General features: G+C 44.8%; 2 protein-coding genes across 10 annotated transcripts in view; one reads left to right on the top strand and one right to left on the bottom strand.

Moving 5' to 3' along the window:
• Positions 1-386: 386 nt before the first annotated feature.
• On the bottom strand, positions 387-13,439 carry SPG21 (SPG21 abhydrolase domain containing, maspardin). 7 transcript variants are annotated; one of them, XM_044445051.1, is made up of 11 exons: positions 13,356-13,439; positions 12,504-12,599; positions 11,657-11,691; positions 9,742-9,833; positions 5,756-5,917; positions 4,745-4,825; positions 3,785-3,930; positions 3,308-3,416; positions 2,651-2,758; positions 1,709-1,849; positions 387-1,087 (listed from the first exon to the last, which is right to left on the bottom strand). In XM_044445051.1, the coding sequence occupies exons 4-11, from the start codon at positions 9,802-9,804 to the stop codon at positions 959-961; spliced, it is 939 nt and encodes a 312-aa protein (XP_044300986.1). In that variant the 5' UTR covers positions 9,805-9,833; positions 11,657-11,691; positions 12,504-12,599; positions 13,356-13,439; the 3' UTR covers positions 387-958. The 7 variants fall into 7 exon arrangements, with proteins under 7 accessions (XP_044300986.1, XP_044300984.1, XP_044300982.1 ...); XM_044445049.1 differs by having other exon boundaries at positions 12,504-12,611; positions 13,356-13,424; XM_044445047.1 differs by lacking the exon at positions 13,356-13,439 and adding an exon at positions 13,035-13,348 and having other exon boundaries at positions 12,504-12,611.
• Positions 13,440-13,654: 215 nt separating this feature from the next.
• The window catches only part of CLPX (caseinolytic mitochondrial matrix peptidase chaperone subunit X), a 31,957-nt gene continuing 17,872 nt past the window's right edge, over positions 13,655-27,739 (top strand). For 2 of the 3 annotated variants that reach the window (XM_044444924.1, XM_044444922.1), the window contains exons 1-3: positions 15,903-16,152; positions 21,327-21,487; positions 23,070-23,184. In XM_044444924.1, coding sequence (XP_044300859.1) covers positions 16,083-16,152; positions 21,327-21,487; positions 23,070-23,184 — 346 coding nt within the window. In that variant the 5' untranslated portion in view covers positions 15,903-16,082. Of the gene's footprint in view, positions 13,879-15,902; positions 16,153-21,326; positions 21,488-23,069; positions 23,185-27,739 lie in introns of those variants that run through there. The other variant, XM_044444923.1, reaches the window with a different exon arrangement.

The raw sequence follows: 27,739 nt of genomic DNA, 5'->3' as shown, positions 1-27,739 counted from the left end.
ACAACTTTTCCTGTAAGTAGTTCATTTTCTTCCCCAATGAAGCAAAATCACATCAGTTTCTGAAATAACTGGTACACAGAAAACGCAGGGCCGATGGAAGTGCTGGCACCAAAGAACCTACAAAAAGCCCCGCTGGTTCAGCACCCTGTCCGGCAGCTCACAGGAACTCCCTGGCAGGCCAGGAGTGCCACTGCCCCCTCCCGCCCATGCTCCCCAGCAACTGGGGTGCACAGGCCTAATGAGGGTAAGTCTACAGCCATCAGGACCAATAGCTGTTGGCAGCCGCCGCCCCCATTAATTTGTTCCAACCCCTTCTAAAGCCACCCAAGGTAGTAGCCATCTCCGTGCAGCTACTGGGACAGAGCAATTTTCCTGCACAGCCTTAATGGAGCTTTTTCCAACTTAACTTTTATTCAAAAAGTTTAGATAGCAATGCAATCTTACAAAAAAAAAAAAAGAATGCTCTGATCTCAAATGAAGTCACTAACTGGCAACAGTATATAAAGAAAAGTAATAGCATTATTGGCACTTAATATAATTTTCCAAAGTAAACATTCAAATTATAAATGAACTTTCAGACATCCATGACTTGATCATGATATATACCCATGCAGAGGATAGAGGATTTATTTATATTAAAAAAGGATTATTCTCTTTAAGAACACAGTCGTGTACAGACTTTGGTAGCAAAAGCTTGTTTCAGCTTTTTTAAATGAGTCTTCTCAAGTTGCATTCTTAGCTATTGTCACCTCAATTTAGCTCATGACAAGGATGTGACCAGTGTCCATACTGCGTTCCATTTAATGAAATTGGTCCAGTTTAGTTTAAGGACTTAGTTCTAACCAGTTTACGTTCTATGGAAAACACAGCGTGGAAAGCTGCAATTGTAAAGGAAGAATGCAAGAAACAAAAGAAATGGTACAACCCTCTGGACGAAGTGAGGCTACAAGTCCAAGAACTACAATTGCTGCGGCTCTGGCTCACTGCTGGCTTGGAGCTTGGCCTTCTGGACTTCGAGTTCCTCCGCACTGACCATGGAGGGGTCAATTGCAGCGTACCTGGTACCGTGGAACTGGAGTAAGTGTACCTGCGGAAAGAACAGGCCAAGTTAGGCTTTGCCGTAAGCTCCACAGCAAGTTCAAAATCTTTCCCCTGGGTAAGATAAGCAGGACTCCACCTCCAGGGAGCGACAGTCCAAATGCAGCATGCTGCACTCGGCAAGAAGCGCTGGACCAGTGGGCACAGGCATAAAAAGCTGTGCCCGCTGGCCCAGGTGGGCTTGCCTATTGATAAAAGGGCTGCCGGGCAAGTCACAAAGCTCACCTTTCCCAGACAGCAGTAACTGGCCCAAGAGAAGTACAAACCAGGGGAGGGTCTGAGCTCCAAAACCCCCAAACTGAAGCTTATTGAAAGCGTATTATCTCTTTATGGTGCAGGTAGAAAGACATCCGTGTCCCCAGAACCCTGTCACTGCTTGCAGCCCAGCTGGAAAAAGTCCTCCTGCCCACTCTTTCCCACCATTTATGCAACTCACATCGTAGGGGGCGGGGCAGGAAAGGCCCTCTGCTTTGCTCATCTGGTCCTCCACCACTAGTGTAACGCTACCATTTTTGCACAAACCCCGTTCCGCCCCCGCCACCCGACAGTGCAGATACAGGGCCTCCCAACCTCGTGCCAACAGGAGAGAAGAAATGAGCAGCAAACTTACCTGGATATAGAGATTTACTTCAGCGCTTCTGCAGAGATAAGGAAAATTGCCCCCCGTCTTGAGGTGGGCTCTCCGGGCGCTCGGGTACAACTTATACATCTCTTCCTTTGCTTCAGTGGAAAGAGCACTCTGGTCGAACACCTAGAACACAGACAGCTCATCAGCTCTCGCAACCTAGTGCTGAGCCCCTTCTCTTTGGAAGCTTGGCTGTGGAATCCCGTTTGAGGACTTCGTTTCTCTCCCTGCCTGCAACAGCTCAGTGTGAATGGTGCCTCTGCTTAGCTTTCTCGTCCATTATAGATTCTGGCCATGTTCCCCCAAAGCTGAGGTCACTGCCAGAGTAAGAAACCTGAAGATATCCATAGCAGCTGCATAACTGGATTGGGACACACCTAAGCCGTGCCTCCCCAACTTGGTTTACTACAGAGATGCGTTGGATTCTGGCTCCCAGCATTCCCCATCACTGGTCATGCTGGCTGGAGAAGATGGGAACTGATGCCCAGAACATCTAGAGGCAACTAGGATGACGTGCTGTAAGTAATGGACCTCCAACCCGTGGCCGCAGTAAATGGCTGAGTAATCTGAAATGGCTGCTGATAGTTCACTCACATCTCATGGGACAACTACTTAATCCAAGGCTGAGTTTCGTCATCCATGAAAGCATGTATGCGTGACTCACCAAGCAGCAGCAGGAACTGCTGTAGCAACTCAGATATAAATCTTTTATCAGTACAGGCAGGTCATTCCAGCATCATGGGATGCACCAGGTGATCTGAAGTGCAGCCGGCTCTGCCTGGTGGACCTCAGGGCTCCAGCAGAGAAAAGGCAGTGGGTCTGCCTGCAGTCTTTTACTTTCTCCTTCATGGGACCCTTGGATTTTGCCCAACCGGTGCTCTTTCCCCAATTCCACATCAGCCAAAAGCTAAGAAAGATTGTACTTACATCCATGATAGTGACAGGAATGTCTCTGATTTTATGCGGTTCCACATAAGAATTCTGGCAATTGAGAGTAAGTCTTGAAGCAAGCTCGCTCTGACCCAGGCTTTCCAGCTTTCAAAAATTAGAAACAAAGAAAAACGTCAGAAGATGATGGTATTGGTTTGAGGTGGGGCAGTCAAGAAATAACCAAAGCGAGCAACAAGTTCACTTATGTAAAACATTTTAGCATCTATTAAAGCTGAAAAGCCTTCCAGAACAGGTTACGGAATGAGTTCAACCATGACTGCAAGTCCAGGTTGTCTCTCTCACAGCAACCAAGGGATCTGGGCTTGGGCATCTCAGTAAAACAGGCCAGGAATGGAGCACCCTGGGCTGTTTATCTTCACAGGACTAGGTGGTCAGCCAAGAAACTTCCATGCTTCCACTTGCCTTTTTAAGAAGCCACATCTTGTTAAGCTGTGGATTTCTGCAACATGCAAACTGGCTGAACAGAAACGAGACTGGCCCTGCCTGCAGGCTTATACAGTAAAAGACAAGGCACAGAAGTAAAACGGAACGAGAAGAGGAAGTGCGGAAATTATCCATCATTAGATGTTTCTAGCATGCAAAAGTTGAGAAGGAAACCGAACAAATATTTGTCTTTCACTTGAGAATCCTTACCCTATCGACCATGAAATCAATTCCATCAGCCATTTCAGGATCTACAGGACCAGATGCAAAGTTCCCAAGAACAATTTTCTTGAGCATAAAAGCAGGCAACAGCCAAAAACTGAAAAGAGATTAATACAGGGCAGTTTTAGTTGCTTTCCCCTGCCTCCAAGAGAAGCTGTCATGCAAAGCTGTTTGTATTTACTGTTTGCAGACTCATAGCACTTTAGATATTAAAGCCTGTACTTGTTAACTGTTTGCACTAAAGTGACAAGAGGCCCCATTTTGTTAAAATGCAGAGGACATTTATGGATTCTGAAAGCTAATTCTGAGAAATGCAGGACTTCTTGGTTTAAGAAACAAAACACCTTTTTTCAAAGACTAAGACTTGTTTGCCACTTGTTCCCCTACTAAGCATTCTTAAACATAGGACAAGGAATATTTATACTCCTCTAAAAAGCTAACAGGTTTATTTTGTCTGCATCTCACCTGTTTGCTGTCCAGGTCTGGTTGAAAATTGAGGTATCACTGAAAGAGTTGCACAAAATCAGAGACTGGACTCTCGGAGATTTATGGGTGTATTCGGCAAACTTCTGAGCAAGGAAGCCTCCCAAAGAAGCACCAAACAGATGAACCTAATTTAAAAGTAAAGATGCCTTAGAAGAATACTCATATTTACTATTGTTCTGCTATTGCTAGTATTATTGCTTTATTGTAGATGGAAAGCCGAGAGGGTCAGGCTTGCTTTTGATGACACAGAGTCCATGGCAGAAGGGAGATTCAGATCAGGGACCTACTGATTCATGCATCACTCTTAGCAAGTGAATTCTACCAGCTCCTCATATTTAGACATAAAGTAATGGTTCCAAAGCGAATAATTTTCTCTCTCACCACCTGACACCTGCCCATTATAATTTTACTCACAGAAAAAGCAAGCTATATTTGATGGAAATCCACTTGCTTTGCTCTGTAAACCAAGCTGGGATCCCTTTTTGAAGAAGGCTGATATAAAAGCACCGTAGCAGCACAATCCATGCATGTCTCGACAAAAAATGGCCTACAAATTGCAGCAGGACCCAGCCAGCCTTGCACACCCCTATGCCACGCTTCCAGCCATTACTATAAATTATTTCAGAGAATGATGGCAAGTTTTAATATTTGACTAAAAGCAAGTTTAAAATTAGCACAAGGGTGCAATCCTATGTATGCTCAGCAGAAATAACTATTACAACTTCCAGCATGTCCCAGCCACCCAAGCTTAGGATTGCGCCCTAAGTTATATATTTCAAGTAGTCCTGAACAAGCAAAAACACATGAATCTGAAAGGGGAACAAAAAGACATACTCCCTATTTGTGGGAGCAGTTAATGTTACTCTTAATAAACTCTAGGCTTTTTACCTAACATTTTTACGGTAAGCACAGGCTATTTGTCAATCTCAGGGCACTAACTTTATCCAGCTGTAGATGGTCTAACAGTTTTCTGAATCCATCGCAGAACTCAAAAATTTCCCAGTAAACTGGATACTGCAACTAAAATAATTAGAAAGGTACATTAAAAATATATTCCAGGATATAAATATACAATTTCAGCCTCCTGCACCTTCTGGCATCTGTGTCAGTGGTAACTTAAAAGCCAGCTAGCACTTTTAAGCACAGATGCATTTGCATCCTGGCTGGGGAAATGAATCCTATCTTGTGCTGGGTTGCAGCATGCTATAATCCAAGCTTAACTGAAATCCTATTATTCTCTAAATGGAAACTAATGCATAACACGTGCTTGCAAAGTCAGTCCCACTTTACATTTTCAAAATCCTGTTCAAGTTCTACACTGTGATCATCATTGTGACAGCTCGGGGCTGGCTGTTGCAGCCCGGAGATTACAATACAATAGTCTGCGCTTCAAAATGCAGCCCAGCCAAGGTTTTCCCAATGTTACTCAGGCCTAGTTAGTCTTCAGGGGAAGACAGTTACAATGAGCTTTACTCCGATATATGAAATTGTGCAGTTGTGCAAGGGTGTCCTTGATTGGTCACTTATCATCACAAACCAAAGAGAACTCTCGCAAGATATAGTGGCCCAAACTTTTCTGCCTTGAGTCTTAAGCCAGCCTACATACTTCACTGTTATAAACATATTGCCTGAATTCATAACCTGGGGGGAGGATTAGATGGTGATTCAGAGGAATGATTTTCCACTGAAAAGAACATCAAGGTTAATATTTAGCAAACTGAAAACCTGGCATCAGATTCAAAGTAAGTTTGAAAGACAAATACATATAAGAGCAAGATGGATCTTTTTTCCTGTTGTCTCTATGAGCAGCTTTCCAAGAAAGGCAAGCAGGGAGCCTGAAACAAACTGTGGCTCACTAGCCAGCCTTACAAAAACATAAAAGGTGTGAGTTTTAGCTTGGGCATTTGCTCAGCTGCTGAGGGTTGTACTGGCGGTGCTGAAGATACTCACAGCAATGACTCTGTAGCCCCACCCAGAGAGGGCTAAAATCTGCTGAAAGAACACATCTGCAGTTCCACTGACAGGCGGGAGAAATATAAGGGGGCACCGGATATTCCGGGGCCCTGCATCATAAAGTGACCAAACTTTACTGTCATCATCATCTACTATGATCTGCAAAAGAAATGGAGAGGAGGCAAGATTATAATTCCTTACCAGCAGCTACTTTTGATGCATGTAATACTACTTCTGGGAAAGATGCTGCATGCACATTAGGTTTTCCTTGAACTAAGTCCTCCCTGAGTTCTTCTCTCAAAAAGCAGTTTTTAATAAAGCACAAAGCAGTTTGTTTTTCAAGGGAAGCTGCTCTTTGGATTCAGGCCTCCAGTCTTTCACCGACTATTCCAAGTTGCTTTGAGCCATTATACATAGAACTGGAACTGTACAACAAGATTCTTTGGGCCAGTCACAGACTCTCAGCCCAACCTACCTCACAGGGTTGTTGTTGTGGGGATAAGATGGAGGAGAAGATGTAAGCTGCCTTGAGCCCTTTGTGGGAAAAAGGCAGGATATAAATCAATCAATCAATCAATCAATCAAAATTCTTCTGACAAGAACACAGCCAAGTGTTGTGGGGAAAGTGCTGATCTGACATGCATCAATGTGTTTCCCCACGCCAGGGAAATCTTCTGAAACATGTGCTCACAAGTGTACAGATCCTGAGAGAGCTCTCAGCAGGTATTCCCCAACATCACACAGTAAAGCAGGTCTCCATTTTAGCCTCACAACATCCCTGTGAGGCAGCTTGGGCTGAGAGTCTATGGCTGGCCTAAAAGTCACCCAGTGAATTCCATGGCTGAGCAGGGACGAGATCTGCTCAGTCCCAGCTCCACTCTTAACCGCTGCACCACGCAGGCTCACTCGCTTGCACATGCGCGCGCTCTCCCTTTCTGAAAATTACCCGTAAGATCTCATATCTCTAGACATTCCAGGGCCTCCCACAAGTCTCTCTCTTCCCATTCCCACATTTAACATTTTGAGGGTCAACATAGCTAGTGTGGGAAAACTGCATGGGAAATTCCTGAGAGGTCTAAGAACATAACTCTGGACCCCAACCACCTACAGTTCCTTAAAGCACAGAACATTAGCTTGCTTCTTCAATACACAAACCTCAGAGAGGTTCCCAAGGTGACCCTGCAGCTGAGGTTTTGGCTGTGTGTCAGTATACAAGTTGTGATGTATGCATGTAGCCCACCATCACGAATGAGCTAGAATGGTTAAATAAGAATCAGTCACCCATTATCTGAATTAGAAACTGATCCAAGTAAAGCAGCTACAAAAGAGCATAATGTGGTTTTTAAAAAAACAAGAAGAAAAATTATAAAATGTGTCTCTTTAAGAGAAAACAAAGGATAGAAAAGTTCCCTAAACACAGACAGGGATTTAGAGTTAGAAAAAGCCTTCTCTTCCTGGAAAGATCCAACTCAAATGTACTTGGGAGAGCAGAAACAATCAAGTCCCCATTTTAAATAGTTAGGCACTGCCAGATTATGGTTTTAGGAAAGAGATATCAGCGCAGTAACACCCTTAGGGGCCTAAGGAAGGATGTCATAGGCAGCTTCTCTCTCTTCCATCCCTACCCATATTAGACATAGATTTGGTCCGGATCCGATTGCACAGCTCAGTGGCTGAATGCGTTCAAGAGCTGAAGAGGAAAAATAAGCAATGGAACACAGACTCAAATGGAGGGAATGACACAACTAACCTGGGGCAAACAAGGGAGGGATATGTAATGTCTGTGTATTTCTAATCTTCTACCATTAGGGCTTTTGGAAGAGTGAGGTGGTTAAAAAAACTGTGAGAAATAAGCAGCCAGGATATCCTCCGGAAACTACCTGAAGATGAGAAAATGAATTTGCTTTGAGGGCGACTCTCTCTTATGAAGTTTGTTATCTTTATAAAAAGAACCCTCCTTGCAGAAACACACAGCCTTTTCTAACCAAAAGTAAACTAATTATCTTCTCTGCCCACCCCTAAATATCTGGGGTGAAAAAGAGCTATGTGGGGTCTAATCAGACCTGCTGCTGGATAAATTTTCCCCTCACAAACAAAGCATAGCAATTTCACAGTATGATTGCTGTGTGGGCTCAAGCAAATCAGATGATGCCACCCCAGGCCTCCTATTTACCACAATGAACTCTTTCACCCAGATGAAGAGATCACGAGAAAGTTAGCTCAATGCTTTCGACAAGGTTGCAGTGGTCATTCAACCAAGCAGCAGCTATTTGAATTGTTGCAATTCATGTCAGTGAACAGCTTATCAGAAAGGAAGCGAAGTTTAAAAGAAACAGAATGAAGCTGAATTTTTTTTTTGTGGGCGGTCCAAATCTGCACTTTCAGTGTATGGGCACTTTCATCCTTTCACTGCAAGATGAAACGTTGAAGTGGCTGTGCTGTTTTCCCTTATTAAAGCCTCTCCTTTGTTCATGGGATTAAATTTAAATTACTTGAAGGACTGCCTTAATTTAATTATAATATCTATATTCCATCCTTCAACTTTATCAGCCAGCACTTTAAAAATCAGTAAGAAAGGGCCTTTTCATTTTCCCACATGTGATGACAATTAGGAGGATAGATATACAAGACAGGGCCTTTTCAATACTGGCCCCACATCTCTGGAATCCTCCAAGCTCCATCCAATTGGCTTTCAGTAAGGCTCTAAAGACCGACTTCTTCACTCTGGCCTTCTCCTGATTATGTTTCATCAAACTGGGTCATAGCAGAAATTGTGCTGTAGGTCCTTTCTTATGCTGATGTTTGGTGTTTTGTGAAACTTCTGCTGCTTTTATTACCTTATAGGTTTACTTTGAATTTTAAAATAGGTAGTATGTTATATATGGTATCTCAAGGGCTCCTGCCCCAAAAGACAGCCTATAAATATTTTGAATAAGTTAATGAAGAACCAGGTTGGAGCAGATCAAAACTTTATCTAGCCCTGCATTCTGTTCCTGCAGTACTCAACCGGATAGCCAGAGGAAGCCCACAAGTGCGCCATCCCTGATTAGGGGTGTATTATAGGAAACATCATTTGCAGCCACTAATGGCCTTATCTTCCATCCAAACTAATAGCTATATTCTCTGGTAGCAACCTCCATGGTTTGGGGTCCTGCTTACTATGCAGCAGTTTTCATATGTCAATTCCAGGGCACCAGAGGCTCATTTACAGCAGGGCCCCTGATTCCAAGTCCCACAACAGGTGCTTGATACTGAAGATAACAACAAACACTGTTCTATACTATGTATACAGTGGTATCTTGGCTCATGAACTTAATCCGTTCCAGGACTCTGGTTGTGACCAAAACTGGTCGTGAACCAAGCCAAATTTCCCCATAATGGTCAATGTAAATAAGGTTAATCCGTTTTGTAACTATTTTTTTCTAATCACAAAAATTTGAAGCAAAGTGACAAAGAGCAACAAAGATCACGGCCATCTTCCCCCCTCCCCACCGCCCAGCGATCGTGTGGGGGGGGGTGGGGGGAGATGGGAGTGATCGCGGGTGCACTGGGGGGACAGGCATGGGTGCGCTCAGACAGGGAACACGGGTGCAATCGTGGCCACCCCCCCCCCAGCACGACCGCGATTGCGCCCATGTAGGAAACGCAGGCACGCTCGCGATCATCACCCGATGCAGAGTTCGTGACCTGCGGCAAAATTTTTATGAAATTTCTGTTCGCAATCCAATCTGGTTGTGAACTGAGGCGTTCATGAGCCAAGGTACCACTGTACATTTATTCTTCACAATTTTGTTTGTTCTTACCTCAGCATACATTTTTTTCTTTCCCTATTAAATCAAGAATTTCTGCTTACAGAAAGCACTTTAGGCCAAGGGCAACCGTGGCTAACTGAAAACACAGTAACTGAGCCAGTGGATATGGGTGCCCTGTTCTACGTCCTAGAGCTGGGTCAATGTCAGAGGGCAAATAGAAGACAGACCTACCTTTTTAAGGGGAACTGTACTTCTGAACCAGTTATAGTCTGGAGAGATTTTAATCTCTCCCATGATGGTAGTGAACCCAAGGCAAGAAATCCCTGAAACACACAGAAGAAATGTTTCAGATGAAGAATGCAAGCTTAAAACTAAAAACACAGACATATTTACATACGGAAAAGATTCAAGATAAGCCTGCTTTCAGCTCCCGTCTATTTTTTCCCCTTCAGATCTGTTTTACTCAATTATAACCCACACAGGGCAAAGAAAAAACCTACAACTCCCAACATGCCTCATCCGGCAATACTGGCTTAGGCTACGTTGCGGGCTGCTGGCCTTTCCTCTGTCTAAACTTGAGTAGAACTACACTTAGTACAAAAAATGGGAGGGGAAATGAGGAGAGAGAAGAAAAGCAGAAGTTTTAAATGGTGAATTAAAATGTGCTTCTGAGGCTGAAAGTAGAACCTTACAAAGCGGTCAACTCTCTTCCAAACAATAAAGGGTAACTTCTACGAAGGGAACAGCACATAACAGATGATGAACCCCTGCTGCGGCTTTGCGTAACAAATAAGTCAGCCAACCAAGACAACACATTCTGGTTATGATTATGAGTCAAAGACTGGCAAATGCTAACAACAAACAAAACGCCACGACAAAAACCTTAATATAGTCTGCATCTTCTAACAAGAGCTCTGTATCTTTTATGATTCCACATGAGCAAAGGTCTGCATGGAATGGATAATGAACTTCCTGAGAATCCAGCCTAAATGTTTCACTCAATAAATGATTACACTTGGGATTATAGAAGTGCATTTAAAACCCTGTTACAGCAAACTCCACGTTCAGGATAATTAGGGAACTGCTAATGTCACATTGATGGCAAAAGAAGAAGGGAACGGCAGAGGATGAGGTGGCTGGATGGAGTCACTGAAGCAGTCGGCGTGAGCCTAAGTGGACTCCGGGGGATGGAGGAGGACAGGGAGGCCTGGAGGAGTGCATTCCATGAGGTTGCAATGGGTTGGACACGACTTCGCAACTAACAACAATGTCACATTTCCTTTATACAACTCTATGGTCAATCACATTTAGAATATTGTGTAGAGTTCTGGGTGTCACAGCTGCTCTGTTTCTCCTGAGCTATTTCGCTTAGTGCTCCTATTTGCCAGACTATGACACAGAATTGAAAACAGAATGTGTGCTGAATATGAAGACTTATTTTCAATACAAGGTCACTTTAGATGGAAGTTACCTTTTGTTGGTAAATAAATCCAGGGAGCTATTAAGCCCAGAGTGTGAATTAAACAAATATTTTCACAAAATTAGCATAACCTATACGGCTACAAAGTTTTCTAGAAATAGTGACTTACTTTTCTGGCCACAATTACAACAGACATTGAATTTATCTGTAGCACAGCTAAGAAAAATGCAGAGGGCAAAACCTGGCACTTGATGTAAAACATTACAAGGAAATGCCTCAAAAAGAGGAAGAAGCTGTTTACCCACTCTAGGGAAAGCAAGAAAAATGAATCTGTAGCAAAACAAAGGAGCTAGGTTCTAGCTACCACCTCACAATTTCCATCTCTCAACACTACTGAATCTAAACTCTTCAAGTTGGATTCAGTAGCATTCTATTAAATGTCCCACTTGCAACCCCTTCTTTACCGATATGCCATGAACCAACTAATTCAGCCAGCCTTGACCCCTCAAGCTCAATCTTGATAAACCAATGACATGATCCTAGAGAATTTAGAAAACCAAGAGTGAGCCCTATGGGAAGTTAGCCAGCGTCTCTACTAAAATCATCAAGAAAATTCCAAACATTGTTTCCTATAAGGAAAAGTATACTAAATTTGAGCTAGGAAACACTAGGAGAAAAATAATGTGACATATGAACCACAATTACAGAAATGTGCCTTCCACTTACCTGCTAGCTCTAGTCATAAAGTCGCTGTTGATCACCTAAGTATGGAGTGAAGCACAGTCAGCTGTTCTGAATTATGAAAAATTCATTCTCACAATTCAATTGCTTGGGACTTCTATTTCAGAGGAACAGCTCCAAGTCCCACCAGGTACTGCTTAGAACCCTACATTCCATCCTTCTGCATACATTCATCATAATCCGCTCTGAACATTCTGCAGACTCAATATTTCTGCTTCTTTAACCCATGCATTCCAGACTTCCATTCGGAGAGTGAAATCCAAAGGATTCTACATCGAGATGCTTCAGGCTATTCACACACTTTAATCATTACAACTAGAAGTGATGCACACCTTTGTGCAGGCCTTTACTATTTCAGAAAGGCCTTCCTGGCTGAGTGAGGGAGCACATCTTTGTAAAGGGAAGGCCTACAGTCTAGTTTGTGTGTTAGCCTTCCACACATGTTGGATCCAGCCCTACTAGCTGGGAATGAGGAGCGCTGAACTGGAAGGCTATGCAGGATTAAATCCTTCAACTTGCTGGCTGGGGAAAGCTAGGATTTGCAGAACTTATTTCTGCCTAATGTGCATAAAGTCGTGTCCTTAAAGTTGCAATTGGCCACAGTGCTATAAGCAATTATAGTTGAAGAAAATTTCTTAAGCTGACTCATAATTCTTAAACACCCTTTCAGAGTACCTGTACACTCTTACTACAGCACCAGTGTAAGGTGTTTTACAATGTAATGGGAAGAAAAGCACAGGTCTTTGCCCCACAAAATTTACAATCTAGAATTCTGGCAGATGGCAAAAACAGTAAGGAAGGAAAAAACAGAGGAAGGTGTAGGAAAGCAGACCTGTATTCTCCACCTGAGTTTCAGCTTGAAATGAGAACCAAGGGGTCAAGCCAGGATCTAATGGTGCACGTTAAGATACAGGAGAGCAGACATGATCTACATGAAAGACTCAACAAAGCAAAACAAAATGAATACTCATTGCACTAGAAATGAATCCCCACTGAACACAGCACACCTTGCTTCTTCATAAACATGCACTACTAAGTTTGCTTCGCACACACACACAATATGCATACATTTAGCACTCTACACAGTTAAGATTTTCCATGTAGGCGCCCACCAGTGGGAGGGAGAAAAGGCACATTCATTAACTTGACATGCAAGCCAAAATCTGCGTTCTCGCATCTCATCTGCAACCAGGTCCTGTGACGCCTTCTGTTCGCCTCTGAGGGTCCTGCACGTCCTTCCTCAGAGTGCAAACTTCCTACGACCACCCCCAAATGACTCAGGCACCCTTCACACGGACCCCCTGGCCCTCACTGAGGTACACCAGCAAACTGCTGATTTACACACGCACGTGCATGCACGCACTTCTCACGGCAGGTTACGTCGAAGCACGCCGCGCCCGTCATCCTCGCAACCAACCGGTGAGGCAGGGCAGGCTGAGAGACGACGAGCAGCCCCGGCTTACCCAGTTCTTAAGCCCAGGTCACCCCACAGTAACGGGGCGCCTCATGTGCCAGGCCTTCCTTGCCCCACCCCCCGCGTCGCTTTCAAGGCCTCGCAACAGACCCCCAGCCCCACGCCCTGTCTGGGGCGAACTTCTTCGCTCAGCGGGGCGAAGCAACGTGCCTCGGGGGAGCCGGCGGCCCCGAGCCCCCCAGGTACGACGCCCCCGCGCGGGGCACGTACCTCTCCCTCAGGCACGGGACAGCCCGGAGGACGGACCGAGCCGAGCCCCTCCCCCGGCAAGAGCGTCCCAACCGCCACTTCCCCGTCTCGCGGCGCGCCGAAGCCCCGCCCCGCACTTCCTGGAATGGGCGGGCCTCAACCACGCGCACGCCAATCCTGTGAAGCTACGCGCAAAGGGATTGGACGGAAGGAGGAACAACGGCTTGTGTTGTGTCACGTGGCTTAAACCCTCCGCACATGCGCGGCGAGCCTCCCCAGGCTTGAGGGGCCGCTTGCGAGGCAGCGCTCCTCCCAACTGAGGACCTTGGTGGTGGTGGTGGTGGACAACCATGCCCAGCCGCCTCGCCTTCGCCCCCGCTTAGCTGGGGATGCTGGGAATTGAAGTCCAGCTCATCTGGAGGACACTCGGCTTGCGGGAAGGCTGCCTAAAAGACCGAAGGTGAAGAGCTTTGGATGTTGTGTGATCCAGAAATGAAGCAATACCGAGTCCCTTCATTCTGGTTTAAGCCTTCTGGTGTTGACGGTGAGAACTGTAGGATAAAACTGTGGAGGGCCACAAGCTACCCACTCCAGGGCCTGAAAAGTCCTGTGAGGAAAGTGTGGAAGGAACTGAGTATGCTTAGCCTGGAGATGATCTAGCAGTCTTCAAGTATTTGGAGGAAAGCCTTGCAGATGATGGACCAAATTATATTTTCTGTCTGCTCTGAGACAAGACCCACACCACCAGGCTCAAATTACAAAAAAGGGGCTCTTGACTAAGTATTAATAAGAGTTATCTGGCATTTGAGCAGTTTGATGGTAGCCCACTTTTCAGGATGAGCATCCTCAAAACGTTTGGCCTGATTAAATAGGTTAAGGTGTATTCATGTCTGAGCAGCAAAAAAGGGGAGGGCGGGGAGGAGAAGCCCTGCAACCTTAAGAGTGCATGCTTGGTCTTTAATGTGCTGGGAGTTGTGTTTTTCCTGCAATAGAATAGAGCTGCCAGGCTGCTGACGGGGACTGGGCGTTGTGTTCACATGACTCCAGTTCTCCGTCAGCTTCACTGGCTTCCCATTGAAGTCCGGGCCCAATTCAAGGTGTTGGTGATGACCTATAAAGCCCTAAACGGCTTGGGTCCTGGTTACCTGAAGGAGCGCCTACATCCATATCTGCCCGCCTGCCCCTTGAGATCAGTGGGAGGGACCCTTCTCCAGGAACCCTCCGTGAAGGATATTAGGAGGGTAAGTACTCGGAGGAGAGCTTTCTCAGCGGTGGCGCCCAATCTGTGGAATGCGCTCCCCAGAGAGGTCCGCCTGGCGCTGTCGTTATTTGTTTTTCAGCGCCAGGCGAAGACCTTTTTATTCAAGTGGCATTTTAACTGTTAATATTATTGGATTTTATCTGGCCAGGGCGGCTTATTTTATACTGTATTGTTGTATTTTTAATTTAATATTTATATTTTAATTTATATTATTATTATTTAACTTAGTGATATAAGCCGCCCCGAGGCTTCGGCGAATGGGGCGGCATAAAAATGTTTTAATAAAATAATAAATAAATAATAAATAAATACATTTAACACTATGATCATCTGTCTAGGAACAATAAAGTTTTTCCGTTACACAATTTTTATTGTGTAATTTTTTATCTTGATGCATATCTTGCCTTTCCTCCAAAGAGCTTGGGGGATTTTCCCAACAGCATTGCACTCCCCATTTTTTAATACGCTCTTATTACTTTTTTAGTACAGAGACAACTACTGTTTTACTTACATATTAACTTCTTCGATTGTAGTTTTTCCAAAAAGCAGATCAGTAAGTTTATGTGGTGGTATAGGATGCATTTGACTTATTACTGTAGTGTATGATCTTTCTGGGTAATCTATGTATATTGTATCCGATTTATTTATGGACTCTCATGTCACCAGTGATCTATATAACTTTGTAAATGTAACTGCACATCTAACATTATTTGCTCCAGGATCATTCTCTTGCAAAACTGGTGCTTCGGATTTTATTAGGGATATTGTGAAGAATCTTTCCAAAGCAATAGTTCTTTTATTTGTCCACCCTTGTTATAACTCATAACTCATTTCTTCTGCAAAACCAAGGCTCTCCTTGCTCCGACGGTATACCTCTTTTTACACTGATTTTTATACATTTATTATTTAAAAATATTTCTTCTGGTTACACTGCACCCACCACCTGCGCGTGGAAAACCCATAAGCGGAACAGGGCAGCTTAAATTAGGCTCCAAGGGAGTTCGGTTGATTCCATTTAACGACGGCATTTCAAAACACATTTGCAACCAGTTCACTAGTCCTGTTGGAGGAGGGCGTTCAAGCTAGCTCGCGATACCTGACGCACCTTCCGACGACTCCGCCCCCCCACGCACTACAGTTCCCAGCATGCATTTCTACTACGGAAGGCCCCGCGTCCCGTCTTCTTTTTCTTTCCTCTCTTCCCCCGCCCTTCCCCTTTCTTTTTTCCTGGACTGCCAATCCCAGGAGGCTGCGCGCGCGCGGGCCGGCCCAAGCAACCTGGGAGCTGGCGCGGTGCAGGCCGGGAGGGCGAGTTCTTAGGGCGCGCGTGGGGGGCAGTCTGTGACGCTACCCAGGGCGTCGAGCGCTCGGGAGGTGACAGTCGGCGGTGTCGGGCCAAGGCCGAGCAGAGGCGGCGGCTGTTTGCTCGACGCCAGGCGCGCTCGTTCCGTGGCCGCGCGTGGGCCAGGCGCGAGGGGAGCACGGCCATGGCCGCCTGTAGCACCTGCGCGGCGGCTGCGCGGCTCCTCAGCTCCTCTCTGCCCACGGCGCGCAGAGGTAACGACGGGGGCGGGTGGGCGCGCCTGGCTCGGATCGGGGCCGGGCCGGGCCCGGATCCCTCCCCTCAGGCAGGGAGGCCTCGCCGTCGCAGGCCTGGGCGACCCCCGCCCGCAGGCTCGACCTCCGCGGGCCTTCCCCTCTCGCTAAGGGGGACCGTGCGCGGCGAGCGATGCAAAGTGCAAGTCTCGCCCCAGAGGCCGGTGTGGGGAGGCTTCCTGCGAGGAGGCGAGTTCCGGTGGCGCTGGAGGCGACGCGGGTGCCGCCGCCCTGCCTTCGGGGCAGCAGCCTCGGTGGACGGGGGCCGCCGCGACGAAGGCCCTCGGGGGTGGGGATCCCATCGGCCGTGCTCCAGCGGGGCCACCGGAGGGGCGCCCTCCCCCCAGCACTGTGGCGTGTGGCCTGGGAGGCTCAGGGGCCCCTATCGCAAACCGCCTCCGTGGCTCCAGGGAGGCCCAAAGCAGCGTTTTCTCCCCTTTCCTGAAGATCACCCAAAGGTGGCTTAAGTTGATGGTCTCTCTCTGTCTGTCTTTCTTTTTCTTTGTGCTGAATATAAGCCAAAAGAAATCCACCTCGCCCCTTCCTCCCAAATTGGCAGCATAATATTAGTTTGTCGGACAGGCTTTGTGTTTAGGAGGGCCTGCGACCCACGATGCAATGTGGTTGCAATGAGGGCCAGTAGCTCTCCCATTTCAGGGGATTAAGGGCATCCTATCGAGGATGGCAGAATGCAGAGGCACGGGTGGCCCGCTCGCACTACAAAATCCATCTTTTGTACCAGCTTGGGAGAAAGGCAGGAGAAGACACTCCTGGCCCTTCTCTCCCCTCGATTTCCCCCATACACACCAGCTCCGAGGTCAGTCTCAGGAGCTTGGACCTGCCCCCCCCCCCGCAAAAAAACTGCCATCCGCCAGAATTCCAGCTGCAAAGCATGTGTCCGAGGTCCAGAGGTGGGAATTTGTAAGACCATCCAATCAATGTCTAGCATCTGTAGGTTCATTCAAGGGAGAAAAGTTCTACAACTTCTGGCATTTCCCAGCCAATGGAGGACTTTTTTTTTTTTTTTTTTTGGTCTAAAGGTGTGTAGGATTGCACCCTAAGCTACCTACTGGAGAATCCTGAGTTGCTTGCTTGTTCTGTACTAAACGTATTTAGCATTACAGTTGCGTACACATTTACCTTGGATTAAGCTGCATTGGACATGTAGCAGCTCCAGAAAATCCAAGGCCTAGGGCTGGGGACTGGATGTTTCTCTCTGCTAGGTAGAAGTGTGGCAGGCACAACTGTTGTGAGGTGTCATTTAGTATTGTTTTGTTTGTTTGTTTTGACTGTGTTGCTTCACTATAATTGTGTTTTGTTTTAATAGTTTTTTTTTAAATTTGTTCATAGACTCCCTTTAGTCTAGCAAACCTTCTCATGCTGTAGCTTTTTTGATTTTTGGAAGGTTCTCTGTCTACAACCTGTTCTTGCTGATTAATCAACTGGCCTTGCTGATTAAACTTTAAAAAAATGGAGTCCTAAATGCTGTTTCAATGTCCTCCTCCTGCATCTTTTATCTTCCTTTCAATGGCAACTCCAGCCTGATATTCCAATCCTGTAAATGTCAACTCAGGGATAGATCCAGCTGAGTTCAGGAAGGCACCTCCCATGCAAGCATGTAGGACTGCAGCATAAAGCATGCTTGAGTTCAAGATAGTCCTGCAAATATGCCTCCCAGTGGGGTGCTGTGAGGAGAAGGCACACAGGGGACTTTGTAATATTGCTTCATGTAGGCCAGGGGTCATATTCGGTACAGTGAAATTTCCAGTCCCAAGCCCTAGGCCTTGCTTCTTCAGAAGTTGTTATATAACTTCAACCTGATGTGCTGATGCATGATTTCTGGGCAAAAAGGTAGCTTCTGCTACCATCACTGTGGCCAGACATTAGTCAGGCATTGCTGTGAACTAATAGCAACGCTTGAGTAATGTACAACTCCTGATTTTCTTCCTTGACCTGGAACATCTCAGAGAAGATAGTAAACTAATCAAAAACCTTTGCATGAAAATCTTGCTTGCATTTGATTTGGTCAGCTATTGCAAGCTGAAAAGTACTGTTTGTATTTCTACCTCAATTCACAGGTGATGAAATAGCAGATGTTCCTGCTGTATATAATGGAGAAGGGAGTTGAGAATCTAGGTTCTTCATCACAAAGGAGTACATGCAGTTGAACATGCACATGGAGACTGTACAAATCCCCTATAGCCCCCACCCCAGTGTTCAGCATAGGAAGTCTGAGTATCTCCATAGGTTGCAGTATGTCCCCAGCTTCTATAGGCTTCACGGGCCAATTCTGTGGCTCTCCTTGAATCTTTCTGTAATTCTTCATTAGCCCTATCCCTACTTTTGCCAGTTCCTTAGAATGTCAGCTTGAAATGAGATTTCTGTCTATGCAGATAACAGTCCTTTGACTGCTCGCTTGTGAATTTTTGACTGGATCTTCCCCAAAATAATTCAACAATAGATCATCCTTACAGCCAGGTTAAGAGTCAGTGCAGCGTAGGGCCACAAGGCTGGTGGCTGGTTTGCAGGGGATGGGGTATGGGGCAAGACTGAGGGAACTGGGTCTCTTCAGCCTGGAGAAGAGGAGACTCAGAGGGGATCTGTTGGCGACAGACAGGTATGTGAGGAGTTGTCACACGGAGGTGGGTCGAGACCTGTTCTCCCCTGCAGAGGAAGGCAGGATGCGCTCCAACGGAGCAAAGCTCAGGGAACCAGGTTCCATTTGGATGCCAGGAAGCACTTCCTGACAGTCAGGACCCCAAGGGTGTGGAATGGGCATCCACGGGAGGTCGTTGAGGCCCCATCGGTGCGGGTGTTCAAGGATAGGCTGGATGTGCACATGTTGCACATGCTGGAGCCAGGGGTCAGACTAGATGGCCCGAGAGATCCCTTCTGACTCACTCTGTTTCTGTGTTTCTTACTTTAAAAAATTCTTGCTGTGGCTTCCAACCTAACACCCACCATTCATTAACAGATTTCCTATGGAATGTTTACAGGAAGACTATAAAATGAAGCTGTGCCTAAGTATTTTCTCTTAGATTTTTGTCTGAACTAAAACCTCAGCTGAAAATGAACAACGTTCCGCACAGAGGCCCTATCCTTACTTCCAGCTTTATATATAGGTAGACATTGTTTACAGGTTTCCCACCTAGATTTAGCTTGCATTCCGAGGATGAATGCTGCCTGAGATTGAACATATCATCATTAGTCTTCCCATAATTATATACTAATCGTAATCTTAAGTGTTATGCATAACTACAGCTAAAGTGCAGACATGCAGTTCCCGAACAAACCTTTCTGGTTTGACTTGCCAGCTGTGCCCTCCACTGATTGGAACATTTTTAAACTCTTAAGTTTGATTACTCCTTCTGTTACAAAGCTGCAGAGAGGGAAAACTTTTGGAAAATAAAGTTGAAACACCCGAAGTGGCATCTTCTGTAAATGACTGATCTTGTGCTGCAAATCGCAAATGCAGATACGCATTGAAGTACAAGAATTGGTGGGTGAAGTGAAACTAAGCTTATTTCCTCTCTGGTGGGATAGTGTGGTACATACTTCCCCAGACTGCTGCCAACCAGATGTTTGGGCTCCAATTCATCAGTTCTAGCCAACATGGCCAATGGTCAGGAATGCTGAGACATCCAGAAGTTTGCACCAGGTTATGAAGACCTGTGTGGGAGATTGGTTGTTCAGTTCAGAGGTCAGCTGTCCTTTGCCAGTATTAAACAGCAGGATGGTTTACATTTTACAAATCCGAATTGCAAGCTATAGGCTGCAAAGTATGGCAGGAAAGAAAAACCATAGTTTGCTCAAGTGTGATCTCAAGCTTTGGTTTGTGCTGAACAGGAGGTAAAGAGTCTAAGCTTCATTTGACCTATGGTATTTAGAAGAAGCCCAAACATTCTTTGCATGGTATACATAAACATTGTAAAGCTAGAGTAAAACAATAAACCTTCAGTTAAACTGAAAAACTAGAGAATTCAGTAACATCAGCAAGTACATTCTTAGCCAAACCCAATGAATGATTCCTGGTAGAGAACGGCCTCTGCTGAACTGGCACTCATTCCTGTACCCAAAACAGATGTCGCACTCATTTTGGCAAAACTTGGTTGCTTTGCCTTGCCTTGGTACATGTGGGTTGAGTTTTCAATGCAATGATCTGTGGCCTAGCCCTCTCTGAATGTGGGCCGGGGTATCGCGCTGATGTCAGACCTCCAACCTTGTTGCAAGGTCACATCTTGGAAAACCATGATAAGCCTGGTGTATTTTCTGTGTTGATCAGAAAACATATCTGTGCTGACTTTCTTCAGGCCAATGAACTATCATTCTGCTGGCCTCATAATTTATATTTGTGTGCATGTGGGTTGTCTTTTGTTTGGTTGGCTTTATTGTTTTGGAAATCACTTCCCAATTTGTTTCCAATGACAAGATAACTGTTGTAAATTTTTAAAAATGTTCCCCTCCTATGCCTGTGTACAGATGCAGCAGACTGTATGCTGTGGCAACAAATCTGCTCAAATCCAACTACAGGCAGTCCCTGGGTTACAAGTTCCTGAGAAAATGGAAGTTCATCTTTAAGCCGAATTTGTATGTAAGTTGAATTACGTACAGTCGGCCCTCCGCATTTGTGGGGGTTGGGATGCAGGACCTCATGAAAGTGGAAAAACTGCAAATATCTCTAGCCCTCCCCTCCACCCAAACTCTCAGCACCTCCTCTTCCCAGCAAGTCAGTGCCAGAGGATTTCCCTCCAGATGGGCAGGGCAGGAGGGGATGCTTTGGAGGCCTTCCTCTCTGCCCTTCCACTTCCCCTCTCTCTATGGTGAAGATGATTTTCTGCAGTTTTTTTTTTTAATAGTAGGCATTATGGCAGTTTGTTCATAAGTATGGGTTGTTCTTCACTCAGACATTTGAAACTTGGGGACTGCCTGTATAACCCATTCATAAAGCAGCATTCCACCTCCTGTGCCACATTGCAGAGGCTTGCTCGCATGTTGTCTTTATGCTGATTGGGAAATAGTCCTTGGTGGAAGTAAGATTCAGGGACTTGACTAAAACAATGTTCCAAATAGTTGGTTATCTGTAATTCAAAGTTGTTGTTGTTGTACAAAACAAAGGATTTTTTTTTCATTTTCAGGTATTACATGTGGCCGTTCCTGCCTTCCTGTTTTAGGAATAATTGGGACTTTTGAAACCCAGTCTCTAAGATCTGTTCCCATTAGAACTTTTTCAGAAACACCAACATACTTTGCTTCAAAAGACAGTGCAAGCAAAGATGGTTCAGGAGATAGTGGAAAGGTATGTAAATATTTTTAAGTAGACTGTACTTCAGATTTGCATTAACTTTTGCTTTATTTAACCTATCATTTGTTCCCCTACCCAGGGCGAGTTTGGCAGATGATCATGTAGAGGATCGTGTAGTTTGTTTTCTTGATTCCTAGGTTATTTGTTTCCCCCCTCCTTTGTCTGCTTTCTCCCTGTATTCCAACATGCCTTTATGATTCTGTAGTATTGGTATGTGGAGTAACTGGTGCTTTTACCACCCTTGCTTACCACTCCTGTAGCTGGTGAAACAAGCCATGAACAATCCATAGTTGCAGGTTCACACAGAACACTCATGGTTTAACCAGCCTATTGTTCACAGCCTATTAACAAATCATGACTTCTTTTCTGGGTTATTTGGGGTTAAAAAAAACCCCAGATTGTTAGTTCTGCTGTGTTTGTACTTCATGATAAGCCCAAACTAACAACACATCCATTAAATAAACCATAAATTAGTGTTATCTGTATTAAGTCTGAATGTTCAAACTACCCAAAACATGCATGAAATGGTGTAGGGATTTTGTAGCCCATTGTAGGGTAGGAATGTAGGAATTTTAAAGTTCATGTTGAATCCATGCTGTCTTCCCACTGAATGATGCCTCATGCAGCTGCAGAGGAAATGAGACAATGCAGGCTTAGGTCAGGCAGAAGCCACACCATGGGTAAGGAGGCTGAACTATAAGCTGCCCAGGAAGGCCTCAGCAGTTATAGGCGGCCTATAAATACATAAATAAATAAATATAAACTGTGACTTGGTGTGAGACTGTTGTCTGAACTGATAAACCATGTTTGAGCATACCACAGGAGAAAGCGTAATGACCTTATACAGCTAAGTGGGTGGAAAACAGAAGCAGGCAAGAAGCTATGAAGTTTGAAGTCTGAACCTAATTTGCTGCTTGTATGTTTGGAAGCTCAGATCAGCATTTGGCCTCTAAATTATGAGATGGAATTCAGTGTGACATAGGACCAGATAAGTCCAGTTTAAAGTTGTAAAAATTGCTACCTCTTTAAATTCAGCATTTTGTTAGTTTTCCAATTTAAAATACTTCAACTCTGTTTTTATAGCAAAGTCACCTTACCTGTTGTAGGCAGGGCTAGTATCAGCATTGGTGTCATGAGCACCTGCCTCCCAACACCGACAGAGCTTCTGCAGGCCAACTGCCAGTCACGGGAGTTTCCTGGCCTTGGTCTCCCTGCTGAGGCCTCTCCACCACCACCTTGGCACCATTTAGAATATGAAGGGTTGCAGCTCATTTAACCATTTTCTTCCGCCATGTAAATGAGAAATTCCCAGTTAATAATTACTAGTAATCTTTTAGAGAATTAGCCAGGATCTACGCAGCTGAATACTTATCTTGACGCTAAACATTTGGCTGGAATTTGGCATGTCTGAGTGGACACAGCACAAGGAACAATTTTGGAGAGAAAGAGAAGGTGAAGTCCGAGCGGAGATTCAGACTGTTTCTACTCCATGCATTGTTGATGGGATGGGGTTAATGTGAAGTGTAGCAAATCAGCTGCTTGCTTCTAACATGAAATTTTTATTTCTTTCCCTTAGAAAAATGTTGAAGGCAGCAGTAAAAAGTCAGGTTCTGGGGGTTCTGGCAAAGGTGGAAACCAGCTGCGTTGCCCGAAGTGTGGTGACTTGTGCACGCATGTGGAGACCTTTGTGTGTAAGTTGCCCTAGGAGTGTCCTCTATAGAGTGACTTTCACAATTTCTGTAAAACAGTAACTGCATTGACTATATTAGATGTGTTTAGGTCAGTGCTCCCTGAATTGCAAATGCCATTCGTAAATGTGGGAGTAGATCCTGGAACAGCTTGGGGTAACATCCTAAAAAGTAAAGTGTTGTAAACCCATATGTTGTGGATTCATTATGAGCCTCATCACCCCTTGCATTGTTTACCCTTCTGTTCCATTTGTTGCATCAGCCCAATCCTGAGCAGAGAGCTTAATGATGGGTGAAATGCTTCTAAAAATATCTGTCGTTCATTTTTCCCTACAGCTGGTTGCTGCAGTTATGGTTTTGAATGTATTAGAAAATAAGCTCTGGGAAGTTCCTGTACTGGGTAGCTTTTTGCGATGGGTAAAGATTATATTCTTCCTAACCCATTTCTACATACTTCAGAGAAATCTTGTTATACTTGCTGTGCATTATCTGCATTTCTTCATCTCTCAAGGTCCATTTGATGGTGTGGTGGGTGTTAAAAGCATGTAACTCATTTTGCTCATTATAATTGCTAAGCGATGAATGGCCTCCTATTTTCTTCTTTGGCATCCTCTTTGTCTACTATGGAGGGGTGGGGCAAATAAAAGGACATGGCGAAGTTTTGAATGGCAGATATTGCATCTTATTACGGATTCTTGCAGGAAGCAGCTTTCAACCTAACCAGGAAGCAGAGTCAGAATGGGACTTAAAACAAGCGTTGCATCATGGATAGGGGTTTATTTCCTCCTAGCAGTCAGCCTTGGCATGATTGGGCATAACGAATGTCAGTTATTAGAAAGAGCCTCTTGGTGTGGCACCCTTAGGCTTGCACAAGCAGCTAGTGGTTTTTAAGGCAGACTCGATGTGATAAGGCCTCGCTGTGTGATAATTGCTTCCATCATGGGTTATCCCACTGTATCTTTGCTACCTTCCTGTGCGGTAGTTGCAGGGAGGGAGACTGTCCTAAAATCACCTGGTTTAGTTGTTGGAATATTTGCAACCCATTCTTAATCTGTTTTAATAAAACATGTAAAACATGTCAAGTATGTTTGGGCCTGATGACCTTTTGGCCCTTTCCAAATCTGCTATTCTGTGATTTTATTGAAAATGTTGTATAAATACTTAACAGCATTGATCAGAACAGCATAAATATGTCAGAGCAACACAAAGATATTCAGTCAAAGGCCAAGGTGACCCTCATTCTGTTTAAAAGCCAATGCAGATGGGACTTTTGGGTTTTAAGTATCATGGCTAAATAGGGAATAAAATGGAAATCTCCCTAATGCAAACCAACAGTAACAACTCATCCACACTGACTGCATAGCATAGAAAAGATGTTTTCTGATTAGATATAGCTGTGTGGCATTATACCAGAATGTAATGTAAATGGAAGCTCTCCAGGAAAATTTCTGCATAAACTTCTTGGTTTCTGTAGTCTCCTTAATATGGAGTTGCTCCATGTGGATAGAGAATTTTGGGTGTGCAGGGCCAAAAAAATCCAGCACCAGACCCATGGTTCTTAGAGAAAAAAGAATAGGAAGGCAATTAGGAAATTGGAGGTTTTGCCATTCTGTGCAGCACATGGCACCACAATGTTTAATGCTGGCTGTTAAGAAATTGAACTGTCCGTCAAGCCCTGCATGCATTTTGCAAGTGTTCTATTGGAACAAGGGACAAAACAAAATGATTTCTTGATGTGTGCTTTGCACATGCTATTGCAGTCACGGTAATAGTGGTAATGACACGAAAAACTAGAAGACTTGTATCAATAATTCTAAAAGCTATTTCTGATCTTCTGAAAGTGATTTGGTCCACTCTTTATTTAATTATATCCCCATATTTACATCCCATCTTTTTTTCCTTTCAAGGAACTCAAGGTGGCTTACATAGTCCTCCTCTCAGCCCTACCCTCACAACAACAACCCTGTGAGGTAGGTTGGGTTGAGAGTATGTGACTGGCCCAGAGACAGCCAGTGACCTCCATGGCTAAGTGGGGACTTGAACCCGGATCTCCTGAGTCTCAGTTCAGCGCTCTTAACCACTATACCACACTGTTTTGAATGCAGGGTTGTTGAAATGGGCTCACCCACCATAATTATTCCTAATCCCTTCTACTGAAACCATCTTTTCATACCACATATTCATTCAACCAGGGGCGGCACCTTCAGGGATTGTGAGGATTAATTTCCACCCCTGGGGTCTCGTTGAGGACTGTGCTTCTACCCCTGCTGAAATTTGGCAGCAACACACCATTTTTTAAAATACCGACAACAGTGGCAGGGGACACAGTAAAAGCCAACAGAGATATATATGACTCAGATTGGCCACCCCTGCGTTAAACCATATACATAATAAATTAAAGATGCCAATATGTGGTTTAATTTTAAAAAATAATACAAGATACAGTCAACACCTAAAACAAAACACATCCCACATGGTAGCTGCAGAAGATGCTGTATGGTAAAAACAACCACAATAAGACTGGATGTTCCTGTTGGAAAGTCCATTGAGATAAACATGCCCGCAATTTCTGGCAAAAGACACACAGAGAATACCCACTGGGGGGCATCACAGACTTGTTCTACTGCCACAGCAGAGGCTTATTTATTGCTCTCCCTCACCTGTTCTCCCGAGATGGCACCAGAGGGTCCAGGGAAAGAGAAGAGTCCAGGAGTTTCCCTGCCCTACAAAGTGATACATCTGAAGGAATGCAGCACAATGAATTATCTCACCCAGTTCATCAGCTTCTTGACTGAATCTCCTCTGGATTAAGTTTCAGCCTGTTACATTTCCTCACTGAGTTTCAGTTCCTTCTGAACAGACTCCAGACATTAGTTTATTTTTAAAGAAATGTATTAGCAAATAAAAGGGGGAACCATAAAAGAGGGGAGAAGATGAAGGAAGAGAAAGAACATATAATAGCCACAACTTGCATTTTCCATAATTCTTTAAAAGAGTAATTGAGGGATTTAATTGTTTCCTTTGAAATAGATGCATGCCATATCTAAATAAGCACCTGCTAAATAAGAGCTGTAAGAGATACTTCAAATGTAGCAAGAACAGTAAGATTTTCATTCCACTGAACAATAGTTTGTGAGTGTTTGGCCTTCATTGTTTTATCTCTCTCATTGCCTCCCTGGGATCAGATGATATGAATAAGAGAGAGAGTTCTGTTTTGTCCTCATACTGGCGACATCTCAACTCAAATTTTTGGATGACCTCTCTGAGCGGTTTGATGTAGATACGAAAGAGCATGAGAGACAAGACAGAACCTTGTGGTACCCTGTGGCCAAAAGCCATGGGAGAGAACATGAGGTTTCAAGCACCACCTTGTCTGGTCTTCCAGATAAGAATGGAACCACTGAAAGGAGATGTCAAGATACCCACCCCAGCCTGTTGGCATAGAAGGGAACTGTTGCCATTGGCATCGAAATCTACTGTGTGATGGGCTGCATATTTGTATGCTTTGCAAATCTACTGACATCGTTAATAAACGATGCTGCAGGTTCACCAAGTGCAGCAGGTGATCATGTCGTGTGAACCCAGTCTCTGTCTCTTTGTTGACTGAGGATCCCCTGTCTGTGCGGCGCAGCACACACAAAGATGTTGTAAGTAAACAGTGTGTGGGTTTCAGTAGGTCAAAACCAACTTTGTTTGGCATTTTGTTATGTGATCCTAAGCCATTAAAGGTGCAAAGGTCTGAAACAGACATTTTTCACATGACTGGTCTTTTATGTGGAGCAAATCATGTACCGTCCGCATGGGCCTGAGAGCATTCCAGGACAGTGGCAGGAGTTTGGACTGTCTTGCTGGAAGTTAGTTTTGTGTATGGTTAGAGCTCCATGGAGTGTAGCCTGATATTGATTCTGAGGGGAACAGTGGTACTTGAATACAGAGTTTTGTTTGTCTTTTATTGCCCTGGCTTTGAAAGATTTTTTTAAAAGTTGAACCTTCTTGGCAGGACCCGTCTGCAGCACCTGACTAATTGCGGTCTAATTAACTTATTATCTGCTGCAGTTTTATGCAGACTTGTTTGGAAAACTATCAGGCTGGGCTGTCAAAATTACAGCTTTCTTAATGAGGTAATGATGTGCCCAATTCGAGAGATTCTACACACAACAGAAAATAAAGTGCTGGTGGCAAAGGCTTGGTTCATGCGGTTTGTGCTACTGCACTTCAGTCATGGGCACATAAAGGGCCACTCCAAAATCCAAATGTGTTTTTAACTACACTGAGCAGAGCCAGGCCAGGGCTCACTTTCAGGGGCCTTGGTTGTGTGTATAGGACAGCTGGATCGTCTGCAAAGAAGCCATGGGGCCACCAGGTCAGTGAGGATAAAATGAAAGGGAAGATTATGTAAGCAGCCCCGGTTCCTCTGGAAAAGAGGGTGGGACCTGAATGTAAGCGATCAGTTGTGTTCATGTGTCTTTCAGGGGATTGGCGTCTCATTTTGGTATCAGAGCTGGCTGAGAATTAAATGCTTCAAGGGACAGAAAAGTGTGATGGTGGTGCTGGAATT

Source organism: Varanus komodoensis, unplaced genomic scaffold (genome assembly GCF_004798865.1).
Source record: "Varanus komodoensis strain SLA01 unplaced genomic scaffold, ASM479886v1 scaffold46_3, whole genome shotgun sequence".
Taxonomy (NCBI): Eukaryota; Metazoa; Chordata; class Lepidosauria; order Squamata; family Varanidae; genus Varanus; species Varanus komodoensis.
This window is presented reverse-complemented; position numbering and strand designations above follow the sequence as displayed.

Excerpts from the sequence above, each read along its gene's own strand:
- SPG21 (XM_044445051.1), bottom strand. The coding sequence starts at position 9,804 with ATGGGAGAGATTAAAATCTCTCCAGACTATAACTGGTTCAGAAGTACA. Across the intron at positions 4,826-5,755 it reads GGGGCTACAGAGTCATTGCT|TTGCAGTATCCAGTTTACTG; the intron begins GTGAGTATCTTC and ends TAATTATTTTAG. Across the intron at positions 1,088-1,708 it reads AAGTAAATCTCTATATCCAG|GTACACTTACTCCAGTTCCA; the intron begins GTAAGTTTGCTG and ends TTCTTTCCGCAG.